Source organism: Heloderma suspectum, chromosome 6, assembly GCF_057233095.1.
Source record: "Heloderma suspectum isolate Gila_16-S chromosome 6, 16-S_ref, whole genome shotgun sequence".
NCBI classification, from domain to species: domain Eukaryota; kingdom Metazoa; phylum Chordata; class Lepidosauria; order Squamata; family Helodermatidae; genus Heloderma; species Heloderma suspectum.
The window spans coordinates 38,793,690-38,815,815 of NC_139463.1; the positions used below are offsets into that span (position 1 = coordinate 38,793,690).

The 22,126-nt window shown below is 45.6% G+C and overlaps 1 protein-coding gene across 1 annotated transcript in view; it reads left to right on the forward strand.

Annotated features, from left to right (window-relative positions):
• The first annotated feature begins 983 nt into the window (after positions 1-983).
• LOXL2 (lysyl oxidase like 2) overlaps positions 984-22,126 on the forward strand; it is a 123,215-nt gene continuing 102,072 nt past the window's right edge. The window contains exons 1-3 of the mRNA XM_084803972.1: positions 984-1,111; positions 17,031-17,446; positions 20,042-20,217. Coding sequence (XP_084660098.1) covers positions 17,116-17,446; positions 20,042-20,217 — 507 coding nt within the window. The 5' untranslated portion in view covers positions 984-1,111; positions 17,031-17,115. The remainder of the gene's footprint in view (positions 1,112-17,030; positions 17,447-20,041; positions 20,218-22,126) is intronic.

The following is a 22,126-nucleotide window of genomic DNA, read 5'->3' on the forward strand; positions in this document are numbered from 1 at the left end:
ACCAGCTGCCCATGGGAAATAAGCAGGACATAAGTGCAACAGCACCCTCCTGCCCATGTTCCCCAGCAATGGGTGTACATAGGCATACTGCCTCTGATACTGGAGGTAGCATACAGCCATCGCTAATCCCACCCATCGCTATTCACAGCTTGGGACCGGGGCACCAGAAAGACCACTTGTGTCCAAATGTCCCTACCAGCACATTAGGATCTTCCAACACCTCTGGGTTCCCCTGCCATCTGCGCTTCGATGTGTGGCTGCAAGGGAAAGGGCCTGCTTGGTGGTGGCACTCCAACTGTAGAACGCTCTCCCCAGAGAGGCTCATCTGGCACCAACTTCGATGTCACGGCAGTGCCAAGCAAATACCTTTCCCCCACCCCCGGCTTTTTGGTCTGATCTCTGCCTGATCACTTTTATGTTCTTGTGCATTTGTTGGTGGTTTGTTTGTTTTTAATTTTGCTGGCTGCTTTTATGCTCCTGCTTGAAACGGGGTTCTTTTCATGTGGGGTTGTTTTTTTAGTTTCATTTGCTTTTCCTGTCGTTTTGATTCCTTAGCAAGGCACAACGGGAGCTCGTAGATGGACAGGGGGATGAGAAATCCTTGAAAATAAAGTCAATGAAAATAAAGAACTCAAAGAAATACTTCCCACTGTGCATCTGGCACGTTTTCCTTTTAGTTGCCTCCTTGACCCCCCAGCACAACAACAAGCAAATTCAAGTGTGCGTCATCCAAAGCAAAGAGCACAGCCCCTCCTGGCTTGTTTTTAAGACAAGCCTCCTAGAAAGCAGTCAGCCCCCCCCCCCTTCTCCATCACTCCCCACCCCCCCGCCGCCGCCTCAACTGCTTCCGAGCAAAAGTACTCTAGTCTCTAGGAAATGGAATGCCATAAGGCAGGTCTCGGGTTACAACAAAAAGCGCATGATATCACCCAGTTGAACCTCAGCTGAGTGTGGAGGGGGTGGGCCCTGGGAGGGGTTTGCGAGGAGAACTCCTGTGAAATGTGCTAGGACAAGAAGCACTCCCCAGCTGCTCCAAGGCTCAGTCAAGCAGAGGTGCTTTACGCAAGAGGAGCATCTCTCCCAGTCGTCATCTCCTGCCGATAGCTGCTAGGTAAGGGCAACAGTCAGCGAATTAAAAATCTATATGTGCATATTTGGTGGTGAAGCTACAGAAATAGCAGCAAACCAGCAAGGGTGTGTGTGTGCGTGCGTGTGTATCTTTTTTTTTTCTGGATCTTTTTTCAGGGGTTCTGCTACTGGGTTGGTGGTAGCCAAATTGAGAGACACAAGACAGAGCCACGACGCTCTGATGTTCCTGATGGCATAGTGGTAGAGCACATGCTTTGCATGCAAAAGGCCCAGTGTTTGAGCCCTGGCATTTCCAGCTAGGGCTGGGGAAAAGAGCCCTGCTTGAAATTACCTAGGGAGGTAGTGGGCTGTCCCACACTGGAGGCATTAAAGAAGAGGCTGGACAGCCATCTATCAGGGATGCTCTGACTTGGATTCCTGCATTGAGCAGGGGGTTGGACTCGATGGCCTTGTAGGCCCCTTCCAACCCTACTATTCTATGATTCTATGAAATTTTGGAGAACCTCTGCTAGTCCGTGTAGAAAATACTGCGATAGATGGACCCAAAACCTGACTTGGAAGAAGACAGCTTGCTGTGTCCCTATCTTTTTTTGGCAGGGTCTTTTCAGGAACTAGAGTTGGTCCCACCAAAGTGTGCAAGGACTAAAGATCATCTTTAATCTTTCCCCTCCATGGCTGGCTGTATATCGACACCCACTTTAGACCAACTGGCTGGAAATGTGAGGATTCTATCTGCCCTTCCTTTTAATCTTTCAGTGAACTTCATGAATTGTCCCATGCATGGGGGTATATTAAGTAGGAGACAGGTGGTGGGAGCTTTCCTTAAAGCTTTCCTGAGTTGGATTTAATATTGTATCCAAACCAGTAGTCTGTCTCCAAGAGTGACTAGACCGAGGTGCTAAAAAAAGTTTATGTTACAGCTCAATGTATTCCTCCTTGTTGCATTCCTTGTTCTTGGACAAGGACAGCCAATGTGCTGGCTTAGAAGAGAGAGAGAGTGCTAGATTTGGACTGGCAAGACCTGAATTCAAATCTTTGCTCAGCGGTGAAGTTCACTGGCCAATATTGGGCCAGTCGCTGCCTTTCACCCTAACCTACCTTACAAGGTGGTTGTTTGAAGAGAAAGAGAATAATGCTATGAATCCTCAACTGGGCTCCTTGGAAGATGGATGGGATATAAGTAAAAAGAGAAATGCCACTCTCCAGCAGTTGAAGGTTTAGGGACACCCTGAAGATGCGCCTTGTGTGAATGGGAAAGGTATGTTGCTGTTGTTTTTAAAAGCAGCAACCACTATTTGGAAGTCAAATGGCTTTGCAGAAGTGAGTCAGTAGCCAGGCTGGGTCTCTCAGACTTGTGCTCCGTGAGCTAATGAGGCAGAAAGAGACGGTTGCTAATTGCTGGCAAGCTGGGGCAGCAAGCATTCGGTAATGCTTGCTGCATTTGTTTCACCTTAGGAAGCCGTGCTTTCGATCTTCTTGGCTTGTTTTAATCCAGCTGCTCCGGTACTTCTTAATTCATGTTCAAGTGGCTCTGGTAGAAGGAACTCAGAGGTGCTGTTTCAGTCTGTCTGATCCTTAAAGTCAAGGGGACCTGTGGGAATAGCAGTGAACTACCTTGCAGGCGTGTTGTGACTTGAGGATGGAAAGCACTTTGCAATTTACAGCTTGGGGCATGGGGGGACAACCATGCAAATGTCAGCTATTAAGCAGTGGAGGCTGGTGGCTCCGATGTCAGTGGGCAGTGAATCCACTCCAGGTTTCAGTCAGAAGCAGTCAGAACTCTAAAGGAGCTCTCCAAGGTGTGAGCACCTTGGATAGCTCCTTTAGAGTTCTGACTGGTTCTGACTGAAACCTGGAGTGGATTCATCACCCCACTGACACCGGCACCACCAATCTCCACTGCTCTTAAGGTTGAAATCCTGTGCACACTTGCCTGGGAGTAAGCCTCCTTGACCACAGCAAGACATAATTCTGAGCAGACATTCATAGGGTTGCGCTGTAACTGAGGCACCCACTGACTTCCGATGCGGTATGGAATGTCAAAGAAGTTTTGGGAGGGGTGCTTTTTTCCCCCCTCTTGAAATTCTGGTATATATTTTCATGGGTGGTGAGCGATGTGAGCCATGGCTTTGAGCAAATAAATGGAACTGAACTGAGCAAAGTGATCCGTTGGTTTAAAGGGGAAAGCGTAACGCGTTGCTTTCCTTCTCTGAAATCTGAGAGATCACCCTAATTTCAAAGCTTGTTTTCTAGAAAGAACGAAAACCACACTGGTGCGGCCGGCTTGTGTTGGTCTGGCAACAAGAGCCTCTCTGCTCTGGAAACCCTTCTTCTAATCTCTGGGGCGTAGGGGCTCTCTGTGGTTTCTCAGCATCAAGAGAAATGCGCTCTGCACCTTCTCAGGGGGCAATTTAATTTATTCTGACTTCCAATGTTCCAGGGTTGAGCCCCCCACGCCCCCGGCATTAAAAGCAGATGAATCTTGGCACAAGTGAAGCACTGCCTGTGCTTTTTTATTGCTTTTAAAGTTTATAAACTGCTGTTCCATGCAGAAGGACCTCAAAGAGGCTGTGCAGCAAAACAAATAAATACAATGAACAATCGGTCAAAAGTGGGGGGGGGGTAAAATTTAACCAATAAGCTTTAAAAAAAAATCTTGAACAGAACAGAAAACAGGAACAAAACAAAAATCATTGACAGAACTAGGCTCCCTGATCAAAACCAGAAGAATCAGGAGGAACAACTTACTAATACTGAAGTCATGTAGAATCATAGAATTGCAAAGTTGGAGGGGACCATATAGTCAATCTAGTCCTCCAAGCCCCTGCTTGGTGCAAGAAATCAAGAGGTAGAGTTTTCTCAGCAGATGGTTGGCCATCCTCTGCTTGAAGATCTCAAGTAAGTGAGACCCACCACACCTATAGATAATTGGTTCCTTTGTCAAATTGCTGTTACTATCATGGAGTGTCTTCTAATGTTCAACCGAAATCTACCCTCTGAAACGGAGGTTCTTTATTTGCCCCGGTAGGTGAGAACTGAGTAACACCCTCATGTAACTGAAGCTCAGTAGAATCAAGGACTGTTTTCCCTGTTGGCTGCTTGGGAAAGAGCCAGCTGAGCTGTCGAAGGAGGGAGTTCCAGAGTCTAGGTGCTGCAACCAAAAAGGCCCTGTCCCTTGTTCCCGCCTACCACACCTCTGAAGGCAGTGAGAGGCCTCCCCCAACAACCTCACTTGGTGGGCAAAATCATGCGGGAGAAGCCCTTGTCTGGTGCATTTCAAGGAAGGCAGGGAAGTGATGTTCTGACTGTGTCCTGCAAAATCCTATGGAGCGTATTAGGAGCTCGTCTGTAAGATAATCAATAATGGTAGAGAAACTTTCTAGTATGAATTATGTCTGTTGCTGATTTCCCCTGTTATATGCAAAGACAGAACAGTATCGGGTTTGATCAAGGCACACTCAGGTCACACAGGACAATGGTGTGGCCCAATAGAAGCAGCAAGCTCCTTGTGAAAACTGAGCATGCCTTATCCAGAATCCTCGACAGTGCTCAAAGGTTTATGATGCTGATTTATTTTTATCATGTTCTTCTGCTAAGGGGCTCAAAACGCAGCATTCATGGTTCTTGCATGCACGCACGCACACGCGCGCGCGCACACACACACATACATTTTATCCTCACAACAACCCTGCGAGGGAGGTTAGGCTGAGAGATGGTATGACCGGCTCACTCTCACCCAGTGAAGTGCATGGCTGAGATCCCCAGTCCTAACTGTCAGACCTCACCAATTATCTCAGGGGCTGATGTGAAAAGACTTCCCTGGAGGTCAGATGTTTGAAAATGGCCACTATAGATCATTGTATCTGTCAGTCTTGAACCAGACACAGAAGGATCTAGAATGGCCTTCAGATCGTGAATATTCTGATTCAGAGGTGTGTGTGGTTTTTCCAAAGTGGCCCCAGATGTGCTGCTGCCGGCGACCTCAAGAGGCGGGAATATAAAAGTTGTTTGATGGATTCTTTCTGGAATGAATGCAGCCCTTATGCCTGCTCTTGGTTCAAGACTCCAGGAGATTCCGTACCTCTTCTGAGGATCAAATAACAGGTGTCACCATCTGAAGACATGGGAGGGACCTCTGGAAATGTAGCAGGCAGAGAAGAAGTTTAATGAAAATGGTTTGGTAAGAAAAGTATATTGCAAGGACTATAGAGAAAGTGGTGATGTAAGTGGTGACTTACCGGGAACCAGGATGGGTCATTTGGGATTTTGCAAAATATCAACATGGAGGACTTGTCTGCATAGGAAATAACTATGTATGCGGTGTGTAGCTTGTCATGGATGGTGACTGTGTGTGAAACTTGCATGTTACTGTTGTGTGTCGTGGTGACAGACATGCTAAAATTTATTTCCTAGACAGAAGTGCCCCCTGCGTAGGGATGTTGTAATGTAAGAGAAGTAGGGATGAGAATATTGTTTCCGTTTGGTTTGATAAGAATTGACCAAAATTTGCAAAGTTCTCCATTTTTGGAACAAAAATAACTTGAGGTTTAAAAATTCAAATGTGTAAGAAATCCAAAACTGGCAGAGTCGTCCATCCAGGCCCAGAGCTTTGATGGATGAGAATTTCATTTCAGTTCCCTTTTGATAAGAATGGGTCAAAATTCACAAAGTTCTTCATATTTGGGAACAGAAAGAACAAGAACATGAGATTTTAAAAATTGAAAGTGGGAGAAAGCAAAACTGACAGAGTCACCCATCCCTAGAGAGAAGTGGCCCTGAGGCATAGCACCTAGTGTGTTGCGTTTGGATATAAGGGATCTGGGTTGAAATCCTGGTTGTGCCCACAGCATTGAGGAGAGATGGGAAAACGCATAAATCTGGGTGAAAACAGAGGGCAACTTTACTGAATGAATAATTTGCAACAGTTTTCAGCAGTGACAGGGTGGTGGGGTGGGGAGCATGCAGCAAAAGCAACAGATCCTTCCGCCATCTTTAAGATGAACAGATTTATCTGTGGCGTCAGCTTTCATGCAGAGAAATAATGTGTGATGCGTTCGCTTACACAAACTTATGCTTCCTTAAGACTTTGTTACAATCGGGCAACGTAACTAGTCAAATGTGTGAAGTGTTATTCTCAATTGGTAGGTAGAAATATTGATACTGTGGGGGCAGGGGAGAAAAAAGTAACCAAATTAGCATTAAGAGAACAGGGATCCAAGCATTATAATGACCAGCTTGACTACTGGGTAAACTGTGTTAAAACCCTAGAGGGCATTAGTCTTATGCATTCTCTGACTACAAATCTGTGGGCTAGTATATATACCATGTTAGAGTGATATACAGCATTGTTTGTCATGTTACCCTGTAGCAGTTGGAATGTCCCATCTCAAAGATATATTTACAGGTACATTACTGGTACACTAACTAGATAGGGAGTTCTGGGGCCTTTTTGAGGAGCCAATCTCCTCCCATAGTGGGCATCATCACTCAGTGCAAAAAACAAATGCAAGGGTTTTTTAATTGCATGTGTGCCTATCAGTCATCTCTGTGCATATCAATCGCCCACTGGAAGGTAGGAATTGGTTGACTTCTTAATGAGCAATTGGGTACAGTAAGGTCTGCCTTCTTGTTGTTGAATCTCCATAAATATCAGGACTGGAGACTTAACAGAGCAATCCTACATATGTTTCTTCAGAAGTCTAAATGTATTCAGCGGAGTTTACTCTCAGATAAGTGTGCAACCTTAAACAAAGCAAAAAAGAAAGATGAAAGTTTGGGGAAGGAGCTTGGAAAATCCTAGACCAAGGGTCTTCAACCTTTTTTGGACCCATGACCACATTTGGGGACTTGAGAAACGGCTGTGGGCACCACCACAAAATGGCTCCCATGGAGGATGTGGCTAGTCACATAATGGCTGCCGTAGGGGCCTGGCTAGTCAAAAGAGGTGGTGGCAGGGAAAGAAATAGTGAGGCTAGAGGCTGGGAGGAAAGGGGAAATAGCAAGGCAAAGGGGTGGCAGGGAGAGAAAGAGTGAGGGTAGAGGTTAGAAAGGGAGAGAACGAATAGCGCCCTAACATTTTCAAAGGTTTTTCTTAAGACTAATTTTTTTAAGGGGGTGGGGAGGGGAGAGCTGCATGGGTGCCATTGGAGGTCCCCACGGGCACCATGGCACCCAGGGGCACTGTGTTGGGGACCCCTGTCCTAGAAGGGGCAGACCCCAGTATCACACACACACACACACACACACACACCCTGGAGCTTATGGTCCTGCAGTGCACAGCACCCATATATACTTGTTTGTCAGGGTAAACGTTGCAATGAGACAATGTCCGCATAGCCCAGCCTGTTAAATGCAATGTAGGCAGACTTTGGGGTGGCAGAAAATTAATGGCTGTGTGTGTGCGTGCACTGATTTTAAGACAAATACATTTGGCATGCACCATTGTTGCATACCTGAAAATAAAAGGCGCAATGTAGACAGCTTGATGGCTTTATTTGGATTGAATGGGTGTGAAAATGGACAAGTGACGCACAGCTTATTGGTGACTGGGATGCTCGCTGAAACATAATGTCTCCCACAAAGTGCCCATGCAGTTGGCAGCTGCACGGTGTTGTCACAACCCATTCCCTGCAAATATTAGGGCAGCTTAATACAATTGTAAGAAACCGCAGCAGTAATTATACCAATGATTCCTGCCAAATGAATATTCTCAGCCAGGAGAGCTCAGCATTGTGCCAGCTTACATCCGCTGTGTGCAGGTAAATGTGGTTCAGTTTTTCAATGCACCGAAGGTTGAGTTGATTGTTTGAATATTATGCCTTGGGGGATGAAAACACATCTGACATGGGACATGCATGCTCCTTGACTGCATGCTGTTTGCTGCCAAAAATGTGTGTCTCTATTTCATTTACTGTATTCTTCAGTCACTTGAACTCCACTGTCCTGGGTTGAATGTTGTTCTGCATCTTTATAAATGACTTGGATGAAGAAGCAGAGCGGGTGCTCATCAAAATTTGCAGATGACGTAGTGATGGCCTCCACTTTCGATGGCTTTAAAAGGGGGTTAGACAAATTCCTGGAGGAGAAAGCTATCAATGGCTACTAGTCACGATGGCTCTATGCCTCCTCCAGTATCAGGGGCAGTATGTCTAAGTACACCAGTTGCTGGGAAACATGGGTGGGAGGGTGCGGCTGCACTCTTGTCCTGCTTGTGGGTTTCCCGTGGGCAGCTGCTTGGCCACTGTGTGAACAGAATGCTGGACTAGATGGACCCTTGGTCTTATCCAGCAGGGCTCTTCTTATGTTCTTATGGCACCAAACTGTGAGGGGTACTTCATACCTTAGAAGACAGAAACGGAATGTAAGATGATTTTGATAGGATGAAGAACTGGGCCCAAACTAACAAAATGAATTTCAGCAGAGATAAATGTAAAGTTCTGCATTGGCATAGGCAAAATTGGGTGCATGGATACAAGACGGGTGACATCAGTAAATGTCTGAAGATGTCTAGCAGTAGCAGAGTGCAAGTCACCCTGTGTGATGAGGCAGCTAAAAAAGCGAATGCAATTTTAGGTTGCATCAACAGAAGTACAGAGTCAGGAACATGAGATATAATGGTACTACTCTATTCTGCTTAGGTCACACCTCACCTGGAGTAGTGTGGCCAGTTCCGGGGGCCATAGTTGAAGAAGGAGATCAATAAATATCCTGGGATGTGTCCAGAGAAGGGCAGCAAAGATGATGAGGGGGTTGGGGGCCAAGTCCTATGAGGAAAAGTTGAAGGAGTTGGGTATGTTCAGCCTGGAAAAGGGATGATTAAGAGGCAATATCATAGCCATCTTCAAACATTTAAACAGCCGTCACAGAGGTGTTGTGTCTTCAGCACTCTCCCTTAATTTGTTCGGACTTTTGAATACCTTGTTGTTGTTGTAGTTTTAACTGCATTTATAGCCCATTTCACCACTTGGATGACCCCGTTTTGCTTACATTATCCCACACACCCCCACACGCCCCATCTTATCAAGCAATGATAAGCAATTTGCATGATGGGATCTGATTGCAGTAAGGTCCTAGCATGCAAATGTTGAACAGGCAGCAACATGGTACATTTTCACCACAAATGTTAACTCAACACTGGCACACAGGTCAGCGTGGCTGGCTTTACAAGTGGAAATGAGCGCTTTGCACTATTTTGTTTCTGCAAGTGAGTGGATAGTCAAGTAGGTAGCATCGGACAGGTGCCCCTCCACCCAAGCTTAGCATCCCAGGTGGTCACCTGAGACATCTGCCCCTAAATCCATCCCTAGATTTTATATGTTCAGGGCAGGTGATCACAATATATTATCCCCAGCCAGGAGTGGGGATGGAAGAGAGGTATCCCCCTTTCAGATTTTTTTTTTAGCCATTGAGAAGACCAGGGATTGGAGCAATCAGCCAGTCCGCCTAACAAAAAGAAGGTACCTGGCAACTTTGCCGGGAGTCCAGGAACTATTTAGGCCATCTCCAGCAATATTCTGGATCCACTCACCTTCTCCTGTGCAACCCGTGCATCGTACAACAATACTTACTTGAGAGCAAGACCCATGGAAGACAGTGGGATAGATGTCTGAGTAAACATGCTCTAATAGCAACCTTAAAGTGCATAGTGTGGGGAAACATTTTGGGAGGAATTTAAATAATAACGAATTCAGGCAATAAAAAACAAATAAAGGCCTTCTTGTACAGACTTTCAGCTATCACAAACCTTTCTTGAGTCATAAGAATTATCACAGTTATTTTTTTCTACATGTATACAGATCTCATGAGTAATCTTGATTGACTTACCTCACAGAACCTCTCTCTCTCTCTCTCTCTCTCTCTATATATATATATATATATACACACACACACACATATATATATATTCCTGTAGTGTCTATTTATTCTATTTTCATATGTTCTGTTGGGGGCAAAAACTCAATTTCTTCAGCTTTTTACTAAGCTAAACAGCCTCAGACATTATATTAATCACAGGAGCATGGTGTGTGTGTCTGTCACATAGACACAAGAACACCTATATAGTTAAGACAGAGGTCACAAAAAGTTTTCCGGCATTACAATTATAGCATTATAATTATAGGATTTAAAAAAAAAAACAACCTTAAGTTTAAGAGAAGAGTCAATGTGCTTACCAATTAACTCCAGCAGCACTCTGACATTATAATTATAATTGTAGCATTATAATTCTGGGATCAAGAAAACCTAGGGTGAAGAAAAGAGTTGAGGTACTTACCAAATCACTCATGTATCATCAAGCATGGAAATTGTAAGTGAAGGTGTCTACCTTAATGTTCGTGCCATGTAAGAAGTGAACGCATTCCACGGCCTCACATACTAAGTTCACTTACAACTTACAGTCCTCTTCCTCTGCAGGCTGGGACTCACAAAGGAGCTGGGATCAATATTATGTCAAACTTTAATAAGATATATGCTTTTAAAGTCTAATGTCTTAATTCTGGGTTGTCACAGGAAGGGCATACAGAAGCATGAAGTTCTCTTTAATCAGCATTTAAAAAAAAATACAAGAAGTATTTTTATTTTTAACCAGCATCAGTTGGTAAGCGAAGCTGAGAGCTAAAACAATGCTAAAGGAGTGATTTGGCTGTCTAACGGCTTTCAAGGGCATCCCCTTGGTTTGCACATCACAACAACCCGGGATTTTAAAACTGGCACACCCTGCCCGTTCACTTCCACTGAACATGACATGCAAACCAGGAACTCTGGCTTGTTGGCAGAGAGATGAGCCAGTTTTGGAACCCAGAATTAAACCCTGAGTCCTAGTATTAAACCTTGAGTCCCACTATTGGGGAAAAGGCGGGATATAAATAACAACAACAACAACAACCCTGGTTTCTAAGTTTGGCTTGTCTCGCCTGCGACATGCCACAGTCCTTGTTTCGCACGTCATGCTAAACAACCCAGGGATAGAGCATCTTTGGGTTGTTTAGCAGCTCCTGTTTGTAGCAGAAACAATTGGGCAGCATGCACCAGTTTGCTACTGTATTCGCAACAACTAGGGAGAAATCCACCACAGAAACAAATGAGTTCAGGTGTTTATGAATCCGACCTGTGGATTCTGCAGCAAACCAGTTTTTCCTCTGTCGGACAGATTCCGCGGACTTGTGGACCAGTTTTTTTAACTTTACAGAATTTTACGCAAATTTCGTTGTAGAAAAATATGTAAAAAAAAAACAAAAACCCTGGCCCAAAATGTGCATTTTCCCCCACAGGCTAACAGTGTGACAATGCACATTTGGGGGGAGTTTGGGCATTTGGGGGAAATTTGTGCATTTTCACATGTGAGACTTTGCGCAAATTCGGACACTAAAAAAAACCTGATTTTGTCAATAGGTGGACGACAGAATGAAAGGTGCCTGACAATCCATGAAACACAGATGGAATGGATTTTACACAATTTGTACATCCCTAGTAACAACCCAGGGTTTAAAAAAAACCCAGGGTGGTTGTTCTGTAGGAACCAAGCCACCATCTCAGAGCGTCCACCAACCCTGCAGATCAGCACTAACAGTAGGGGCTTTCCCCCCTCTGTCTACCTTGCATTTATTCATATGTATGTGTTTATTTAAATTAAGTCATCATCACCTTAAATCCAGCAACATCGTATATCATAGGGCGGCGGGGGGGGGGATCTCTTCTGAAATTAATTAGTTACCTTTCTACCATATAGACATGCTCAAAACTTAAGATCCTCTTCAGAGGCTCTGCTTCATGTGCCCCCACCAAGTGAAGTTTGGGAGGTGGCTGCTAAGAACAGGAACTTCTCAGTGGTGGCACCCTGGCTGTTCCTATATGGCCTATAGCCTCCCCAGAGAGGCTCACCTGGTGCTTTCTTTATCGTCTTTTCAGCACTGGGTGAAGACCTTTTTATTATTCCTACCTGTGATCTTAAAATCTACATTTTTATCCCACTGCTTGTATACAGTGGGTTGGATCCAGATTTAGTTATACTTGGAGTAGGCCCATCAAAATTAGTCTAAATATGACTAAACCTGGATCCAACCCATTGTATTTTTAGTTAGACAGTGAATTTGGTTTTAGATTTCTTCCTGCTTGAAATAGTTATACTGTGGTTGCCCTTATGGCATTTTAAATATTGTATTTTATCACTTGGTCTTTGTGAGCTCCCAGAGAACTATGTTTTTGGACAGCTGATAAAAAATACCAGAAATAAATAAACCCACAAATAGGTTCCAGTATCTAACAAATGGTTCACATTCACTCTGAAAACCATTCATTCTTAGTCTCAGAAGATAGGTTAATACTCCCATTTCAGCTACTGGGGCGTTTCACACAACACACTAACCCACTCGTAGTGGTTGAGTGTGGGTTGTTTTGAACTGTGGGGTATTGTGTTGTCTGAACACAGAGTTGCTTGTTAACCATGCAGTATGGCTTATTTTTCTTGAACAAGCCACCTTGAGAACCCATGGTTTGTGAGCAGAGAATTCGCCTTAGAACAGAGAATTGGACTTGAATACTTTTTGATTCCTTCCAGACTAGGATTCTGATGCAATGAAACCTGAAGAACTGCAGCCTTTACAGCGTAAACCACCTTGAAAAGCTATTAAGCCTAATTAATCATCTCTGGAAACGGCCTGCCTGGTGGGGGTGGGTGCAGGAGAGAGAGATCTGTTCTAATGGCTTTTCAGCATGTGCTTGTTTTAATGGTTCTACTTTGAGAAGGAGAACAGAAAAGAATAACACTCAGCATGGAAGGTGCATATGCGTAGGGAGCCCTGCCCTGCCCGGTTAGGAAGTGCTCTCAAAGAAGGGAAGATCGCATCCAGGGTACCGGCTTCTGTTCCTGTGAAGATGATGTTATGCTCATCCCACTCCTCCAAATGGCATGAAGTTCCACGGGTGCAGTGCTTGCCCAGATTTTGGTTTCCTTTGGGAGGAGGTGACTGGAAGTGACTGAAATATTGGAGTTCGTTGACAAATATACAGGTTGACAAATATACAGGTTGAGCAGAGACGGAGCCACAGCTTCAACACTCTGGCAGACAGCCAAAGTCCACTGCTCCCCACATCAGATCTCCAGAGGGGCAGCCAACACCCTAAAATTGCTGTTAGGATATCTGTTTATACATGGCCAAAAAAGTAGAAATGCATCACCAAAAAAAACCAGGAAGAAAAGGGCTTCATCAATTTACATACGTTAATTTATATAGGTAGATGCAAGTTCTGAAATAATAACTATAACCTAAATAGAAATACAATACATTTCACCATAGCGGGGACGACTGTGACCAGGTCATCCTGTGTGCCCACCTTTTCAGTCTTCTGTCCAGGTGCTATCTGTAGATGGGCGACTTCAAAGCCCAACTCTTTGTTCTGATGGTTCTTCATCTTTCATGGAAGTGGGAAGAAGAGGAAAAAACAGCACCTCAAACCAGAAAGGAGAAGACGACTCCAGTGCTGAGTGATGGTAGACATCTTTAATGTAGCTCTATGAATTTCAGAGTAAAAAATCATTCAAGGGCTAAATGTACAAAAGCAGAAAGGACAACACTATGAAAATAGAGAAAACTGATTTATTTCATTGTCTTCTAATTTTTCTATTAACTTCCTTGTTCATAGTCCCTTCCCTAAGCCCATGAATGCCATCAGCTCTCAATTATGCAGTTTGCAATGACCAAATATGTGCTGCAGTGGCCAAATTCAATAGGTACAGCTGTTCCCAGCATGGAGAGGAAAATGTTGTACCTGCCTACTAGGTAGCTGTTAAAGAAGAGGAGCCCATTAGAAAAAAGAGGTGGCAACCTTAATTCGCTACCACAAACATGGTTGAATGCACAGTGTTTCCAAGCCAGACTTTTAAAAACTAAGCACTAGGGATGTTGGAGAAATCCACAACAGAATCAAATGAGTTTGGATTTCTATGAATCCAGCCCATGGATTCCGCAATGAACCAGCTTTTCCCAAGTCACATGGATTCCATGGACTTGCAGGCCAGTTGTTTTACACCAGCTGAACTTGCACCACCTTCCCCCATAGGCTAAAGCATGAAAATATGTGGGGGGGGGGATTTGTGTGTTTTGGGGGAGTATTTGCACATTTTCGCAAGTGCGAATTTGCGCAAATTCAGGACTTTGGAAAAAATTGGATTCCATCAATGAGCGGATGATGGAACAAAAGGCACCCGACAATCTGCAAAATGCAGATGGGACAGATTTTACAGAATACACACAGCCCTTCTAAGTGCTCAAAGCCCTAGCCCTGGAGGGACAAATCTGTCCATTTCGCTTTCTCCCACATTTGATTGTTTTAAATCTCAAGTTCTTTTCATCTCCTCTATGAAGAAATTTGCAAATGTTACTAAGTTCTTATAAAAAAAAAAACTGAATGAAATTCTCACCCATCCGTACACACACACACACACACACCAGTCTTCTGCACAAGGTTACTACTCCATTTGATCTGTTGTTGACCCTATATGGCATGACTAGTTCTCTTTTGTTAATTCTAATCCTTGTGAAGAGCATCTTGATTCTGAATTCAGAAAAGAAGCTGCTCACTTGCAAGCAACTCTGGTTTCCTGTAGCAGCTCAGGTCTTGCAAAGCTTGTCTAACACAGGAAACCTGGGTGAACCTCCAGGTTCAGAGGCAGCATAACTCTGAACAGTTGCTAGGGAGCAATAACAGAGGAGAACTGTTGGCTTCATGTCCTACCTGTGGGCTTCCCAGAGGCAGCCGATTGGCCACCATGAGAGCCAAGATGCTGGACTCAATTGGCCCTTTGGTGTGATCAGCCAGGGTTCTTCTTATGCAGCCTTCCACAACCTGGTGCCCTCCAGTTATGCTGGACTTCAGCTTCCATCAGCCCCAGCCAGCATGGCCAATGGGCAGGAATACTTGGAGCTGTGAAAAACATCTGGAGGGCACCATGTTGGGGAAGGGTGTTCTTATATTATTAAGTGAATTTAGATACAGCTGATCAGGGCAGCAGAAAAGAAAAAGAATGCTTAGCAAAATACAAAGCTATCTTTTTCTTTCTTTCTTTCTCTCGTTCTCTCTGTCTTCCCCCCCCCCGCCACCTTTTCCTTATCACGTTTTATGCTCAGTACTGAAAATACCCTCTTTCCTAGGTGACTGTTTATGAGACAATCCTTTCCTGTGTTTTGGCAGCTGCCACGGAATCATAATCCTCGTCTGGGTGGGAAGTCCAGCAGTGGGCTTTTCTTGCTGCTCCTTGGCTTTGCTTCACGTGGAAACTATTCCACACACATGGCCTTCCCCCACCACTTCACGTGCCGGTCGCAGATGACAAAGGGAATAAATAACTGCAGGAATTGGCAGTGCCTGAACAGACGGCTCAGCTCCAAGCCAAGAAGCCTGGCTCACGTTTTCTTTTCCTTGTCTTAAGTCTCTTCCCCTGTTGAAGCAGAGAGTCTCAAGTCACTCCAAGGCAACATGGTTTAATAAACAGCCTTCGACATAAATGGACTTTGTTGGCTGAACCTTGAGGGCTAGAATGATCCACAGGCAGGGCATAATGCCAAACCATAAAAGTGGGAAGGGGAGTCTTCTCTGCTGGGTCTTTCAGTTGTACTGAACGATGGTTAAAACCAGACATTCAGTAATGGAAATATACATTGTGATATCATATCATAATATCAGGCAGTGTTTGAGAAAGGGGGGATCTCCCTTTTTACGAACAGTGTTTCAAAGTTGGTGGACTGCACCCCGCAGACTCAAACAGACTCTGCCTTCCAAACAAACCAAAGTTGTATTTAAACAAAGCCTTTTCCACAGAGTTCTCTCAGACTGTGGCCTCACTCTCCTCAAGCCAGAAGCAGTGGGTATTACCCTCAACCATTTCCTGGTTCCTCCCAGGAAACACAACCCACTCAGGCTGAATCCAGCATTTCTTTCACGTTGTTACGAACAGTAGGCCACAAAACCTGTCGAGTAAAGATTTGGCATTTCCACCTTCTTTTATTAACACTGGGCTGTTTGCGTGACACGGTTGGCTCATCGTGAGTTATTCAATGCACGATGAGCTGCGGCATGTGCCAGGCATGTGCAGCCACCATTGTGATTGCCATCCAAACCCGATTATCATGAGAGTTAAACACCCTGCACTTAAACCCTAGAGTAAGTCATGGATTAAGCAAATTTCTGAGCACTTTGTGCAAATTATGGCAGAATTTGCACAAATTATGGCAGAATTTGTGCAAATTATACAAATGTGACCTAGCTTGCATAATTTATGCAAATTCAACCATAATTTGCACAAATTTGGCTGCCGAGTGTGCCAGTTTGGCTGCAATTTGCACAAATTGCAGAACCTTCCAAAACAAAAAACACCATCAAATTCCAAACGGATTTCTCCGACAAAAAGTAAAGGGAAAGGAGGCCAAGAGAGGCACTGGTCGGGGGCCCAATGATGCCCAGCATCACCATCCATGTTTCTCAGAGAGCTGTCAGGGCTCCCGCGTCCTCATCAGGGCTGGCAGCAGTGCCTCTCTTGGTCTCCTTTTCCTTTACTTTTTGGTGGCCAAGCAGCCACCATTTTAGATTTCCCACAATGCTTCCAGTGTAGCATCACTCTAAGGCATGATGGGAAATTTAAATGTTGTCCAATGAGAGGAATGCTGCCACTGGATAAGTCCTGGCAGCACTGGTGTAGGACGGGGGCACTAGAGGGCAGTATGCCAAGTGCTTCTTCAAGCCTGAGCTAGCTCTGATGTGGGATGATACTGAAGTTCCGTCTGTGGGGTTTTATCTGCGATGACGATCCAGTCACACAAGTCCTCACTCAGTGCTGTAGTCATCAAGTGAGCAAGACACATTTGTGAACCAGCCCTCAGTGAGGAGCAAAGCAAGCTCTCTATCTTCTCACACATGTCCTTCTCATGCTTAATTTCTTTTCCTTCCAGGGAACCGGCCAAACTGCCTCCCAGCTCTCTCCTGAACTCGGGCAATAGAGGACTTAGCTTCTGAGGGGGACCACTGTTTCCCAAAATGGAAAGGTTCCAGGATTTTAGCCTTAGCCACTGTTTGGTCACATTGTTCCTGTCTGCATACCTGAGCCACCTGACCTTCGCCCAATATGAACACTGGCCACACAATCCTCACCAGCCGCCACCAGCCAACACCCCCAAAATCCAGCTGCGATTGGCAGGGCAGAAAAGGAAGCACAACGAAGGACGAGTGGAGGTCTTCTACAATTCGGAGTGGGGCACCGTCTGCGATGATGATTTCTCCCTCCACGCCGCCCACGTGGTTTGTAGGGAGTTGGGCTACATGGAGGCTGTATCCTGGGCCCCTGGCTCCAAATATGGCAAGGGAGATGGTAAGGGTCCTTTCCATGCTCACGAGCAGTGGAGAACATTTCCTTTGTCTATGTTTCTTTGGCCTTCTGCTAGCAAACATTAGCTAAAAGCAAAAACAAAAAAGGGGATTTTTACAGCGGGTGTTCTATCGCACTTCATCCCATGGGGTGGATAAAGGAACCCTTAAAAACCAGATGTGGAGTATACTATTAAAATGAAATTAAATTAAGAAAGAATAAAAACAAGCCGTGAAATGTTCATAATACTTGCAGTGCAATCCTCTTGCATTCAATGGGACATACTCCTAGATGAGTGTGTGGAAATGGGGGTGATGAAACCCTGGGGTCCCAATCTGTCCCACTCTGATGTTCCCAAAATGGCTATGCCCCTTCCCACAACCACTGGTCGTTTGGTGGTTCCCTTACTTTTGCATGCTGTCCCCATTATAAAAGGTTGAAATGCCTCTCCTAAGGCATTGGAAAACTTTACTAGCAGTGAGGGTTTTAATCTAGTGCTGTGCCGAAAATTTATCCCACATTTTTTCGACCGTTCTCATTCAATTTGATAGGAAAGACATGGCTTTCGAAAAGAAACTCAAAGGAGGAGAAATTTCGGAGAAATTCTCATGGGTTGTGTTTGGGGTTCTTGCGCTTACCTCACTTATGAGGTAGCCATGGAGTGTGCGTGAGTGTCCTGTCTGTCACTGTGCGATTATCTCTGTGGAAGCCTGTCGCCTCCTCGGCTTCCCGCACTTCAGTTAAAGCCATCATGAGGAAGACATCCTGAGGTGATTCCTCCCATGGGGCTTTTTCAGTTCAGGAAGGCCTGGGAGGCTGCAGAGCAACGGAAAGACGTGTAATAAAGAGAGAAAACACACACGCAGCACCCTCGGCCACCTCATAGTGATTAGGTAAGCGCAAAAATACCACCAAAAGAAATTCAGAATTCTGCCTCAGAAAAGTGGAAGCCTCAACACGGATGACGCTGTTGCCACCTACAGAAGCTGTGCAATAAACCAAAAAACCTGAGGGGAAAAAAGACAGGGCTACAACCCCTGCCAATAGTGAGCCCTATCCGTAAGAAACGGTTGGAGAATTTCTCCTCCGCTAGGAGAAATTCGGTGGAATTGTCCCCCCAATTTCTCTGGCCACAAATAGGCTGGAGAATTTTGAGAGGCCATTTGTGCACAGCTCTAGCCTATATACACTAGTTGCTGGGAAACATGGGTGGAAGGGTGCTGGTCATCTAATTCATCTGCTGTCTCCTTGAGATGATGGTGAAGAAACTAATGCCTGAAAGCGTTGGGTATCGTTCCCTCTATTTCCAATGTTCAGGAGTAAGCACCATCACTTAGGTAGCCAATTCAGAACCAGCTGTGTCCAAAAAGGAGGCATCAGCAGGCTTTTTGCAGAAGTACAAAAAGACCTTCAGGGGAAAACAAAACCCTGCCCCCACCCCTACCCATGAGGATTGAGCATGCTCTGTGGCCGTGGACTGCTGAAATCCAGAATTTCCTGGAGGAGAGGGCTATCAATGGCTACTAGTCCTGATGGCTCTATGCTACCTCCAGTATCAGAGGCAGTACGCCAATGTACACCAGTTGCTGGGGAACATGGGCAAGAGGGTGCTGTTGCGCTCCTGTCCTGCTTATGGGTTCCCAGTTGGCCATGGTGTGAACAGAATGCTGGACTAGATGGACCCTTGGTCTGATCCAGCAGGGCTGTTATGATCTTATGACTGTTGGAGGGAAATAGAAAACTGGATAAGAGGAGGGGGGTGGTATGGGGTGGTACGGCTGGGATCCTGAACAGCAGCACTCTACACTGCAAATGCTCTACACTACAACATCTTATTGCATGTCCCACTTGTATTAACTGAGGCCAAATATCCACCACTCAAGGAAGCGGGGATTGTGTCTCCTGAGAAGGTGCCTCAGCAGTCCCTGAATCACTGCAGCAGGGAAGTCTGTGGGGGCACATTCAGGCCTAGTTCTCACTGAGGTGGTACACCCGTTACTGGAATGTTCCACTTCAGATTGCAGGTAGGAACCCACATGGTGGAATACTCCTATGTACAAAAATACACACCTGCACATAGAAAACTAGCATGTAAGGGAGAAAGGTTCTAGGCTAACCTTTTCTCTGTTGGTTTTCTGAATGAGTGGGAGCATTCCATCAGGCAAACCCCCAGCTGCAGTCTGAAATGGCACACTCCAGACATAGATGGACCACCTCAGAGTCTGTTAGATAAAAACAGGATATAAGCAGCAGCAGTGTATGATAAAACCAAAAGTAAAACTAGCAACAGAGATAAAATAGTGCAAAGATCTCAAAGCACTTAAAAAAAAACAAAAACCTAAATGCCTGGGCAAATAAAAAGGTATTTTCCCTGGAGCCTAAAATGGAGGCACCAGGTGAGCCTCCCTAAGGAGGGCATTCCACAGATGGGGACCCACCACTGAAAAGGCCCTCTTTCTTGTAGCCACCCACCTTTGGCAGTGGCACCGGGAGGAGGGCCTCAGATGATGTTAAGCTACTGTCATTGTAATGTGCGGCAGAGTTTGCGGATGCTTTAGGTCTCTTATTTCCTTCTCTTCCAATTTCCTTCTTCTGCAGGCAAAATCTGGTTGGATAACATCTACTGTACAGGCAGAGAGGCGACGCTGGCGGCATGCAACTCGAATGGCTGGGGCGTGTCAGACTGCAAGCATACCGAGGACGTGGGCGTGGTCTGCAGCGACAAGAGAATCCCTGGCTTCAAATTTGATGACTCCCTGCTCAACCAAATTGAGGTGAGCACAGCTCAAAATTAAAGGGGCTTAGCCCTGGAAACCTCAGCAGCTATGCTTACACCTGTGAGGACAAGTTGCATCCAATTCATTTCACTGTAACCACAGTCAGGGTGTGTGATGTTCACGTTCCATGTAGAAGAATGCTGATAAGTGAACAATAAAATATGCATCGAGACAGGATGCACCTTCAGGCCACGTTGGCCATCTTGGGTAGTGCAGATCTAGCCCAATGCTGAAACCCTGCCAGAGACGGTTGGTGGGAGGCCATACTAGAGGCACACATGGGGGTGGTGTTTTCCACACCGAGGGTCCCTGAAATTGAAGTTAAGGGCTGGAACCTGGAGGCAGGAGCTGATGGCTCTGTTGATCAGACAAGGGCAGAAGGCAAGGTTTCTTTTATTTTACGCTAAACCTGGCAAATTCAGAGGAAATATACATTGAGAAATATGAGTAAATATACTGTCATGTTCCTCTTTGTTTGATGATGCATGGATAAAGACTGATGGACCTCCTTCCAGGATCAAATGTGGCAGTTTCTGCCGTGGGGTAAACTGCTTTTCCACACCCTCACTTCTGTACATTTACCCAGCTCAGACTACAGTGAAGATTTAGCTTCCCTCACCCCCCACTGCAAGATTTACCTTTTTCAGCTTTTGTTTGGTGCCTTTTAAAAAGCCAATTGTTGCCATTTTTCTAGCTTGAAATATTGCTCTGAGTGAGGTGGGAGGCAGGGGTGGGTTTCATGATTGCCAGAAGGGCTAGCCAATCAGTGTTCTGCACTGCTGGGTAGGTAAATGGGAGGGAATTCTTTCACAATGGTCGTAAGCAGTGCTGGCTCCAGGTTTTTGAGGGCCCTTGGGCAAGACCCACTCAATGGCCCCCCTCCCTCAATGTGCCTACCTTCTCACCACCATTATCAACAGCTGCCATTGCTCCTCCTCCTTTTTCTCATCACTTGCTTGCTCACCAGGCAGAGAGCCAGTGAGTCAGTGAGCAAGTCAGCAATGGCATCCACTGCTCCCATTTTCTCCACCTCCGTTGTCTGGGCCAGAGCAAGAGATGGGTGAATGAGCAGGTTGCAATGGCAAGGAGGAGAAGCCCCTCTTGTCATTGGGCCCCTGCTGAGGTGTGGACCCTTGGCAGGTGCCCAACTATGCCTACCCCTGACGCTGTCAGTTCGCAAGGGCCAGCCAATCAGCACCCTGCACAGCCAGCTTCTCCTGGAAAGACGAAGAATCAGTTACTTAGTCCTGGCTTCAACACAGTTTGGAGATGTGTACATTTGTCCAAAAAGGAGTGGGTGTGGATCCACAGTGAGTTCACTATTCGAGATCTGTACTACTGTCTTCACCTTAAATTTCCCCACATGCATCATTTGGGACACTGTATTAGAGAAACACCAAGTATGGTTAGAATGCTTTTAGCCGCCCCCTTGAATGAGTAGGAGGGGGGTTTGTACTCCAGCAGGGATCTCTTGGGGATGACTCTGTGCAAAGGGAGAGGTCACAGGGTGTCCGAGATGGCTTTGGCAGCCACTGGCTTCCCCAGGGCCACATTTGAATTCTCACAGCAGAGGCTAGGGAGAAACCAGGAACAGTCTAGACAGAAGTCAGCTCTCTCTGGGAAGCTTCAGATGTTAATCATGCAAGCCAGCTCCTCTGCCTCTGCTTTTCCATTTGCTAAGTATTGAAGTGCATGAGGTTAATTCGAGACCATTCCTTTCTAGCTTGATGAATCAGTTGTTTGACATGAATTAACTCTTCCCAGGAGATTGCAAAATCCAACCGCTTTGGGGATGGGGGAAGATATCAATGAAATACTTTGTGGAGGAGGTGGAGGAGCAGAGAACAGAGAATGGCTCTTCTATTTATTAGCACACTCATTGGCTTCTGGTTGGTCTGGCACCAGT